The following is a 12,145-nucleotide window of genomic DNA, read 5'->3' on the forward strand; positions in this document are numbered from 1 at the left end:
TGGGATTGTCCTGACTCATGTGCAGTACCTTGCTGAACTTTCCAAAGCAGATTTTGCAGGAGAAAAATTGACAAAACCCACCCCCCAAAAACCAACCAAACAAAATACATCACCAAAAAAAGCCCCCCACAAAACAAAACCACACCCTCTCCCCACAAACAAACAAACCAACCAAAAAAACCCCAAACACAAAAACCCCAAACCCCAGAACTGAACACAGCCTCACTTCTGGCATGTAAGTGACTAGCCTTTTTGGATAAAGATGATGCTGTAATTCTCTTCTAGATTATTACAAAGTAATTGATTACTCACTGACCTACATAATTCAATTTAATTTCTACTTCTAACAGAAACAGCACAGTACTGTGCCATTACAGAAGGCACTGGTCATGAATGACAGTTAAAGTCCTCAAACAGGGATTTGGAGAGTACTGCACTCCAGTCATGTCAGATGTGAGTTAAAGATTTTCTTACTATTATCTTTCAAATCATCTGAGAAATACAAGCTGTAAAAGTCCTATTACAGTCACAGTGGCAAAAAAATGTAGTTGGGTTTAGGCAGGAGCTCAATAAATTTTCTAATGAGTATGCATGATATTGCTGTCTTAAAGAACAGAAATGCAGACCTTATGACCCAGGAAGCTCCTTCCAATCTTGTTTCCTCTAATGGTTTCTTTTATCACTTGTCAAGAGGAAACAGATCAGTTGTGCCAGAACAGCAAATCTTAGAGAAGTCACATTAAATATTTATATTATCTTCATTTATATTATCTTCAGTTGCAGTAAAGTAGGAAATTTGACCTACTTTTCTGTACAGATAGAGTACTTTGAGAAGCTGTATGATGTACTTAATGGATGGCAAAAAAGGTTCAAAACTTTGGGAACCTCCAACAGCTCAGAAAATGCTTGTACACCCTGATAGAAGACATGGCTTAATTTATAATCTTTCAGGATTTTCACTGTTTATTGCAATGAAAACAAAATGCATTTGCGTTTTTGTCAGAGAATTATTGTTTTTACCTTTGCCTCTGATTCCTCCAACCTCATAGGCAGACTTGGCAAATTTTCAGCTGTGGAGCTGACGGAAAATGCCAGAAACAAAACCCTTTTCTAAAGCCATCCTAAATCTGTTGCCTGATAGGAAAGAACTTGTGTATTACTGTAGTAGGCACTGCATTATTAGAAGTTGTCTGTTATGAAAAACATTCTACATTCAAACACAATGTGGTTAAGCAATTAAAGAATGAGAAAATGGTTTGGAAGCAAGGAGAAAAGGACATAAAACTGGAGTGGAATCAGTGGCACAGATCAGAACTTTGGTAGAGAAGAGGGCAAGAGAAATTGAATAGAAGGAAAGAGGAAATCAGATACAGTGAAGGGCAAGGTACAGCAAAACTAACTTACACATTAAACAGTTCTACTTTGTCCATAAAAATCACACCAGAATTCAGATGGTTTTGAAGGATTATTTTTAGTGTACACACAATGTGTCAAAGAGCAGAACCTCAAAGCTTTGTCACAGACTGTAAATGCCCCTAAAACCCACAGAATAACAGGGACCACAGCTGGCTGTGTCAGGGTACAGATCTGTGCCAGTGCTACCAGTATTTATTAGACAGAGGCAGCCATTAAAGTGCTCTTCATGTAACTGAGTTCTTGCAATCTGCCACCATCATTAAAACCAAGGGCCAATAGTCAGTAGCCAGTGATAGACACCACCTAGGGAAAGACCCTCAAACTGGCAGTCCATAGTGGCTTAACTCTGAATAAATTCTTGCTTCTTTTCCTACACGCACGCTGCCTCTCCTACTGTGATTACACATAACTATCCTGTCAGTGCTCCCCAGGAAATGAGAGGGAGGGAAGATACCATTTTTAACAGCTTTACTTTAGCAGTCCATCTACCCACCACTTTGGGTATCAGTAGCTCCTCTACAGACTATTCCCTGAAGCATCCTGCATCTGTTTCCAGAACAAACATAAACCGGATTCATTCCTAGTCAGCTCATTTTTTTGTAATTACAAGCTAGATGGAAAATACAACAAAAACCTCAAACCCCAGTATCTGCCAGTTTAGCCAGTCTCAGAGTCACAAGGAAGTCCTGGCTAAACTAAGGCAACCCAGGATTCTCGATGCCATGCTGCAATCTACTGAAGTCAGTTCTCTTTAAAAGGCACTGATGCATACTATACCAAATTTATGGCCTCAAGAAGACAGTGTCTTAAGACATGCTCTCAGAAGGCTCCTAAAATATGCTACACTCTCCTAAGATTTGCCCTTAACATTCTTTTCTAAATCATTCTTAATACTATTTTCAAGACAGAGTCAGATTACAGATGCAATAATATATAACATTAGTATAATACACTGTTAACAGAGATTCAGAGTTGACTGTATTCCTCTGTCCTGATGGATATAAAACTACACAAGAATATAAAATTACAAAGAAAAAATGAGTCTTAATAGGGTGAAGAAATCACCACTAATTTAATCAAAAGTTGCCATTACATTCAAACAATTTTACTGCAGTACTTATTACTCTGAAATATGGAGCAAAACACACTTGCTAAGATACACATTATTGATTTACATAGTAATGTTTCTGGTACTTTGGTCTTTCAACTCTTCTGATGGTGATTCCTGGTTACCACGAGCTGGCTTTTAAGAACTTTAGAAAATTTATGCCAGCTTTCTTTTCAAATTAAAAAAGACTTCACATATAATTTTAAAATCAACTTTCATGGTTGATAAATTCATGCATACACGATGCCTATGACATGATTCAAAATGGGAGGTGCAAGCAGCATGTAGGTGACAGCTATTAAGAGCCTAACAGGTTCCAGTGATATTGTCACTCTCATTAATTAATCTCACATTTTCCTTCTCTGGTAAGTTTAGAAGAACCTGTTCCAGTCAGATAGGCACTGCATTTGAAATAGAGATCTGACTGTGTGACACAAACATTGCTCTGCCAGACTTCTTTAACTGACACATGAATCTTGCCTTTCCAGAAGAAATTGGAAAGTAAAACTTATTCATCTACAGGTCAACAGTAAGTACAGCAGCAGCTTGCAGAATTTTTTGAAGTCAAGGTAAACCCCAGCTGTAAAATGGGATGAAAAACTCCAATGTAACACAAACTCACATCTTGAATGGCTTACAGTTTATTTTGAAGATTTTCCTATTCTTTCAGCTCTCCATTAGAACTTGAAAAACAACTAATTTCATCAAGATTCCTTCTTTTTACGGTGTTCTGGTAGACATTCACCAGGAAGAAAACTGCTAGATTAGCTTCCAGTTCTGTGTTCTTTTGCAAAATATTTAAGAGTTGAGAGCTTTTACCAGTCTGAAACAGCCCTCTGTGGATAATTAAAGTGCAAATCTGTGCTTAATCTACCACTCATGTTCCCCCATAAACTGGAATGAACTCCCAAACAAATATCCCAGCAACAACATGCTGGGAATTTTTTTTGTTAGTTTTTATCTCTATCACTGTGTACTACTACCCACTGTGGCTTATACTTGCTAAAACCAATATGAAGATTTAAATTTCTCAAAATAAGGCCTCAAACACTTGACCTGTAAATTTAAAATTATAATGTGTAGCCATTTTTGAAATGGTTGTATTTTGCACAATTCTAACTACTCCTTAAGAATGGAGTTCTGAGGAATTTGGTGGAATTGGTTTGGAAAATATTAAGCAATACAACAACAATTTATCCTCTTCCAGAGTCTTTCAGGTCACAGGCCTAAACTGAAAATGGAATTGTGGATGTGCTTCAGTTCCTTCTCTCTTCTCCTTTTTCTGTACTTAGTAGGTACCCATTTAAAAATAAATGCCAACTTAAATCATAAGTTGCATTACTTGCATTAGTCACAGGTCCTGTCATCATCCCAGGTTTACGGTATTAGAAACAAAACAGACACAGCTGTACAATATTTACCTTGTTTCTTAGCACTAATCTACTCACCACACAGAGCTCACACATTAAGGAGTAATTTAAACTCTATGTCCCTTAGGATTTGCATGCAAAGCAGCTATTCACATCTTCATAAAAACTTTAAAAAATTACCTTTTTCGGCAGTTGAAGAAATAGTAACTGGAAGAGAAAAAAAAAAAGTCAGGTAAATTTGTACAGAATTAAATAATTGGCTAAAAGTGAGATATACAAGGTTGTTGACTTGTTCCAAAGCATATTTCAGGTGTTAGCAGAGCCTCCCCACCCAATACTGGGGTAAAACAAGAGTCAGTATTCCTCCTGCCAGCCCTTGGTGCATGGTGAGTTACTGGAAGAGCTGAAGGGATGCAGTTTCCCAGGCTAATGAAGCAAGCACACTCCACAGACAATAATTGGACAGAATTTATGCATCTTCCCCTTCCTATATGCACCTAACTCACTTTTCTGAGTCAACAGCTAGGCCAACAGGTGTACCACTGGAAAGCAGAAAACGAAATTGAAAGTTCTTACAGAAATCCCTGTGAGACTGTTACATGTAACCTTCTTCCTTAAGTTTTCCTCTCCTCCCCACTTGTCTCTTCCTGTCACATATTATTTTTTGCTTTTTTCCCCCCTGACCTGAATTCTTCACGCATAGTTAAAATCTTTCCACCTCCTTATCTCCTATAGCCTCATCTCCTTTTATGAAACAGCAAATTCCATTGTTCAAATCTACCTTGTACACTGCCTGACTAGTACATCTTCCTGCCCTCAGGCTTCTCCAAAACCTTCACACTCAGTTTACTGGCTCAGGGATGATGCTGAAGAGAGAGCTGATGTACTTGTTGGTTGCTGTGTTCATATCACTTCCCTTGCTGCATTTCTTCCTTGGACACTGAATTACCGAAACTCAGTGAGGAAGGGATCCTTCCTGACTCCATCTTGCACAGTAAATTTAAGCTTCTGGTCACCAGCATGAGCAAAAATCATAACAGGGCACACTGTGCCTCCTGCAGTTTAGCTCACTACACATTGCTTCCCCTCTCCCAGCTCTGACATTTCTACTGTCATTAACCTGTGCAACAATTCAAAGGAGCTTTTTCCAGTTGTGCGTTAGACTGTTAAATCTTCAGGGCTTGAGTGAGCATTGCAGATTTCCTTCTGAAGGGCAGCTTTGTTACAGAGGTGGCATTTGTCACTTATTTGTAGATATCTACAGGGAAAGGGTCTACAACAACATTATGCACCTGTGCCTCTTTTCATGGGCAACAAGAGGCATAATGAGATGATACCTCAATGTATAGATGACCTCTTTTTGTTCAGACATGTTTTAGGGTTTTTTCCTTCTTTCTTGCCCCCATCCCTTTCCATTAAATATCCACCCTCTGTCTGTACACAGAAGCCTCTGCAAAGTTAATGGAAAAGGCTCCAATTCCTTCCACCTAAAGGAGGAAGAAATTACCATTTGGGATAGAACAATGTTGCCTTCAAACTGAAGGAGGTCAGTCCTAAAGAGCAGCTTCATTTCACATTAGTTATGCATACTTGCACAGCTTGCACCCATGTTTCTGCCTGAAAATCCAATGCATGCTTCAGAAGTCAAATTATTTTTAAAGCAAATCCTGTGTGTGTTTTTGCTTAAAATTTTACTAATGTGTTATTTCTCCAGTTAAGATGTTTTCAACAATGCAAGGAGAAGATAAAAATTATTTTAAAAGCAAGAAGTAAAATAAACTTGCAAAGTATGTTTGTTTAACTTAAAAAATACTAGAAGTACTTTAGATTTAGCTTTGCCTTTGGCTCCTCATACCTTAAGTAAACACCTTTGCACACATTCATTCATACACATATATTTCCTTGGACAAGAAATATAAAAAAGTTCTTAATTATCCTCTGTTGGAGGTGGGAGAACATAGTTATCTATAAAACTTCAGGATATCTGGATGTAATTGTTGTTAAAGTACTCCTTAATCTGTAGCCTAATTTCTGCTCTCAGCACAAAACAAAGCTGTGAGCCAAATCTGATGTTTGAAGACTCGAAACAATGAACAGGTTTTGCATGCAAAAACAAGGCAAAAGAAAAGACAGTATTTTATCACATGTGGGACTTCATCAAAAAGATCCCTAAATAACCTTCAAAAAATTAATTAAGCTTCACAGCACCAGGAAGACAATTTCTCTTTCATACATAGGTCCCTTAGGTTAGAATGCAGTTATTAGACTGTGTAGAACAATTTTCATTCAAGAAACTCCTGCAGTTTGAGGTAAAAGCCAACATGAAAATGCTTATGATTTTCATCCTGTCTTAACATCCTCAGATGAAACAGAAAATGTCCTGTCCCCTTCTGTCTCAGAGGCTTATGCAAGTTAATGTTACTGTTTCTATCTTTTTCACAGTTCTAATGTCCATTGTCAAGTGGATTAAAAGAACAGCAACCCTACTAGTCCAAATCCACTCAGCAGATGGCACATGAACAGTTTTACAGGATCTTTATACTACAAAGCAAAGCATTTCTTCACATAAGTTAATAGTCAATCTTTATGTAAAAAAGACTTTTAAGTATTTGCTAGGTAGGCCGGCCATCTAACAAGAAGCTTTGTACCATCAAGAAATCAATTGCTTTTGAACTCTACATCAGGGCAAAAAACCTCACAGGACATGACATTGCCATTGTGGGCCCCATCCCTGGCGCCGGTAGTTACAAGTTTGCTCCCTATCACTTTTCTCCTCTACTGCTCGTGATGTTTAGATGGATGCCAGCTTCTGCTAAATTAGTGCCATTTTCACTTCAAACATTTTTGAAATATGGTTTCTTGTTCAGGGAAAAATCCCAAGGCAGCACTGCCTTTTTGCTTAATGATTTTTTTAAAACAAAATAAACATTGCTTATGATTTAAATGTTAACCTCAGGATGCAACAGCACTATACACTAGATAGATGCATCAGCAAAAGTTAGTGCCTTAAGCACTGCAATCAACACAAACTGTCCATGATTCAGAAACATAAGTGGTGTAAAACAGCTGCTCCTTTAAGGATTTTAAAATATATTGCCATATCAGTCTATTGACCAGCTACAGAAGGAAAAATATTCTTTGGATTTGTTTCTTAATATTAAGTTCCTGATTTGTGAGAAGACTTATGAAGTTCTAGAAAGATATTGCCAGGGAAGGATAAAACATGCCCAGATAGTGAAAGCTGCAGTTTACTTCAATGCAAAGAGCTCAGAAACAGGCACTTGCATGCCCAGGCACATGGAGTTTTTACTATGGCCTCAGAATTTTCAGCCTCTCAGTGCTATAGCGCCAGGGGAGTTGAACAAAGTGAACAAGTCCTGTCTGTCTGACTGCAGTGCAGAGCTTTATCTTGGCTACCTCAGGGTTTCCAGAGTCAGTCCAAGGAAGGAGTGCAGCAAACCTGCCTCTAAAGAGAGGTAGACAGGCCTACACTGAACTTCATGCTGCTGCACCTTGCCCAGAAACATACAGGTGTAACACACTGTCAGCTGGTCCATTGAGCAGCTTACACACTGGACCTCCCAACATTTTGGGATCCCTCCAAGATGACACACACAATTTGAAGTATGTGGAATCCCTTTCTACAGAATCCTACCTCTAAAATACACCATACAGCCTATATTAAGCTAGACTCAAATGTACTTTATAACTCTGTCCACTTAGGGGACAAACCCAAATTGCACATTTGACTTTCACAGAGGAAAAAGTTGTCTTAGTTTTGATTTAGACACCTAACATCACCCCTGGCAACAAAGACACTCTTTCCTTTATGACCCCAGCTGTTGGTTACACTTTCCTAGATACTCTTCCCCACATTGTTGTCTGTTATCTTTAATCTCACCTCTGTCACAAGAATGAAAGAGGCAGGAGCCCACAGCTTTATCACAGGAAACAACCCTGGAGACACAGGGACATCATTAGCTATGTAACAAATGAAACTGGGGGAAAATGTCACTTGTTGGAAGCATTCCTCTTGGAGTGTGAAGTGATAGAAATGTCAACTTCAGAAAGCTTTGGAGCATTTTTTAAGCTGTTTCAAGGAAACACTCTCAGAATATCTCATCTCTAAAAGAAAAATATGTTAGGGAGCTGGTTTGCTTTTGGTTTCAGGCTTATTTTCAGGGCTGCTATGACGTGTTCAAACATCTTCCAACTTACTGCGTAATAGGAAAAAACGAAATCTCTCTATTCTGAGGCAAAGAGGTGATCTCCCAAGACCTTGCAAGAGGCATGCTAAAAGACATTTGTCTTCAAGCCTGGAATAAACTCCCCCCTCCCCAGTCACATCTTCCCACTCCCCTAAAAGGCATGTTCCTGTGGAAGGGGCTAACAGCGGGCCTGTTAGCTAAAGGAGCGAGAAGAAGCTGAGAAGCAAGAAGAAGCTGATAAGGAGCTCTCTTCAAGGCTGTTACCAAGGAGACCAAGAGAAGAGAGGAACTGAAGAAAGATAAGGAAGGAACTTTGCAGTTGGACAAAGTATTTTTAGAAAGTTAGCTGAAGTCACTGTTACTTTTCACCAATGGTGTTATGTTGAATTATTGTGGCCAATAGTTAGGGTAGAAGAAGTATAAACAATTAGAAAGTGTATAAAAGGTCAGCCGTTTCTGTAATAAAAGAGTTGCCATCAGAAGACTGCTTAGTGTTGTGACCGCCTCAACAACGACATGGTCCAACCACAGATAGATATGCTTCTTGCAGAGGAAGAAATTCAACTCCACCTAACATAGAAGTATAGCAAAGGACAAGAACTGATCTTGTTACTGAAGTGCTATGCTTATTTCCCCATCCACGCCCACAATGGCTCTTAGCAGGAGTCATACTTCGATTATTCCAGCCATTCCACAAATTTCAAAGTAACATTCACATTTTGGCTGACATTCATTAAGGGTGGGAAGAAGGAATGATAAAAGTGCAATTGCATCCCTTCACCAGTTACACAACCTTAACTTCTCAGCTTTTCATGAAAAGGGTATAAACAAACAAACAAACAAATATATATATATATATGTATGTATAGGTATACATACCTATACATACACACACACACATATTTCCAGAAGTTACCAGTACTGAAATTCAACAGAAACCCCGTACAGGCACTGCCCTGTCTGCAAAGGCAAGCACCACTAACATAATCTCACTGTTCAATTTGTTCCGAAAATAGCATTTTATTGAAAGTGTAACTTAGATTTATGGTAACATAATTTCCATTTGCAAAAGCAGACCTTAAACAGTCACAAGAAGCTGATAGAAACACTATTTACTGATACAAGCAGGACAATGAGTAAACTTCCATGAGCAAATACTCATTTGGCTTCTGTTACAAAGCAGCAACAGAACATGAAGACCTTAGCACTTCTCCACTATTCTCTAAAAGCCTTAAATCTGTGACCTTCCCACACGGAGATATTTCTTATTTCCCAACTGGCAGGCACTCACTAGGTGCTCTCCTCCCTTAACAGCTGGGAGCTGTTTTAGAGAAATGATTCAAGATGACTAAGTTGATGGCATCATGTAGCCAAAAGCCAAAGCAGGAAGATCCTGCCAGGTCCCTGCTAAAAGGCTATGGGAGTCCAGGAATCACACACTCAATTACCACCATGAATGTTCTTTGCAGAATTTTGAGCCATATGAGCTTAGAACTGTATTATCTTCATATGGTACTAGTCTGATGTATTTCAACTTCAGATATTCAGGAATAGGACACAGGTTTCTCTGCTCCCAGTGCACTGCCAGGGGATTCAGAAAGTAACGTTTTATAGAATGGTGCTACAGGAGATGTGGCTCCACAGGCCTTTGTGCTGAGCCAGCACAGAGTCACATTGCCATACCATGTGCCTCAGCAGCAGCACTGCCTGGGGCTGCAGCATGGCTGCACCATCAGCCAGGTCTGACATGATGCTTGTCTCATAGGTGTGGCCTGTGGTGGACAACTCTTGCTGCAAGGGTGTATAAAGTTACCCCTCTTCACCATCTATCCACTCCCCTATGGCAGACAAACAGAGCAAAAATGAGAGCTCACTCTTGAGCTACCAATGAAGTTGGTAGCTACTTCTCTACAAGTTTGCATGACCACAAACAGCGGGGCATTGCAGGGGTGAAGGGGGGATGGCAGCGAGTGGCCTCCCACTGTCCTGGGTCATACACAGTCATGAGAGGGAAAAGAAATGCTCTCAGGGCCACCAATGCCTTAAACATGAGTCAGAGCTCGAACTCCTCACACATTCTGTGCTCAGCAGGAGCACTCGAGAGAGTTGCCTTGTGACTTCAAATGATCACAAGATGATGCCTTCAAAGTCACTGCAGGTAGTGTGTATGTGTGAGAAATCTGGGGTGGGGAAAAGAGGAGGAAGAAAATCCAGCCAGGGAAGAGACACGGGTACAAAGGGGGACGCTCTGTTTTATGACCACATTTCCTATACTCATGATTGCCATGCCCATTGGTACAGGATTCAGAGAAGCATTATCACAGCAACAGACAAAATGAATTAATATTTCAAACAAGACAGTTCAAGCTGCACTGCAGAATGTTTCTGTTACTCATTACCAGCCATCATTATGATTTGTTTTAGGCTTTAAACAATATGAACATGATTCTTTCCCTAGAACAAGTAATTGAGAGCAGCTGGAGGCTTGCTGCCTAGAAAATACTCTCTTATCACAATAATAAAGCAACTTTTTATTTAACCAAGGTCTTTTCAGCCTCGATACAGAGAGTACATGCATAAATACAACCAGTCTACAACAGAAATTAGCATAAGCAATGCAAGCTACTTCTTGGGTACTGAGTTACATTTAGCAATGAATTTAACTATGACAACTGGGAAGATTTTTGCCATGTATTGTGGGAAGAGTAAATGTCTCCTAATGGTCTTCTCAACAAGAGTGCCTGCACTTTTTAAATGATTTCAAAACCAAGAGTTACACGTGGTCAGCAAACAGAAAGAAGTGTGGCTAGGTCTTAACCTCAGTCCCACACTTGCGTCCCCACCAACTACTGTGTATTAAGAGATGTATCAGCCCAAATAACTAAAGGATTTTTCTAAATATGAAGTTAGCATTCAGCTCCAGCAATGCACCCAGTCTGCTGTCCCTGAAAAGCCCTATTCCTCAAGAAGCACTACTCACTTTCAATTTACGATAATTGCTCAAAACGCCCCTAATGTGACTTCATTTTCTTTGGCTATTTAATCACTATTGACACTGCTCATTCTATTTGCATTTTGATGGGTTTTAAACCCTACAATTACTTCTACACACTTTCTTCATCTGGTTACTCCTACTACTGGACTTCATTCAATTTTTTACCAAAAATTCTGCTTTATCATAACAGTAACAGCTTTATTGCTCAGTAGCATGGAAGTGCTGTACATAAATTGCTTCCAATATTGTCTTTAAGCTATCAGACAGAGCCAAAAGAAAGCCTGGTTTCTTCTCAAAAGACAAAGAGAGCTCTTACTTGCATCAGTCAGTGAGCTGTGCTCTCTCTGGCACATCAGCAAATAGGAAAAAGCAGAAGTGACAGAAAGGCATGGAAACTCAGAAGCATCTAAGTGGAGCTAGCTAATGTCCACACCACGAATTCATTACATTTGCATTTGAAGGAAAGGTATTTATCCTCAGGCTGGCCAGATCAAGCTCATAGTAACACTACACTCAAGTATCTTCACATGTGAAAATGCTTTTTGTGTTAGGAATAACTCCAGTAGTTCTGTATCTGACACTACTAGGACATTTGCAAGAGAGAGGAGTGACAAACAGGATAATCAGCTGGTGTTGACAAACACTGTGCTGTACAGAGCTGTCTTACACATCCTGCACAAGATCAGCTGTTCTGCAGGTAATACCAGAAACTGTCAGTATATTTAAAGTAAAAACCAAAGCAAGCAAAAATTCCACCCAACCAACATACATTTTCACAACAGTATTTTTCAAGTAATTAACAATTTACCAATTCCTTCTGATAAAAAGAACACCAATTTGCAGTTTGTGACTGCCAGTCAATACCTGCCTTGAATATAAAGGTCACTTAAAGCTGACTGTCTTATGGCTGAGGACATTACTAGTAAACCCATTTAGTTCTAGACCAGAGAGATGAAAATAAGCATTTATTTATCCACTCCACACAGCTGGCAGGAGAGCAGAGGTGTCAGCTCATGGAGAACAAAAATTCCAGACACAGCTGCTGTGA

At 39.4% G+C, this 12,145-nt stretch overlaps 1 protein-coding gene across 4 annotated transcripts in view; it reads right to left on the bottom strand.

The window, feature by feature from the left end:
• Positions 1-12,145, bottom strand: part of ZDHHC20 (zinc finger DHHC-type palmitoyltransferase 20) — a 49,418-nt gene that overhangs the window by 27,182 nt on the left and 10,091 nt on the right. For all 4 annotated transcript variants that reach the window (XM_053934456.1, XM_053934453.1, XM_053934454.1 and 1 more), the window contains exon 2: positions 4,075-4,101. In XM_053934456.1, the coding sequence (XP_053790431.1) occupies positions 4,075-4,101 (27 nt within the window). The remainder of the gene's footprint in view (positions 1-4,074; positions 4,102-12,145) is intronic.

Source organism: Vidua chalybeata, chromosome 2 (assembly GCF_026979565.1).
Source record: "Vidua chalybeata isolate OUT-0048 chromosome 2, bVidCha1 merged haplotype, whole genome shotgun sequence".
Taxonomy (NCBI): Eukaryota; Metazoa; Chordata; class Aves; order Passeriformes; family Viduidae; genus Vidua; species Vidua chalybeata.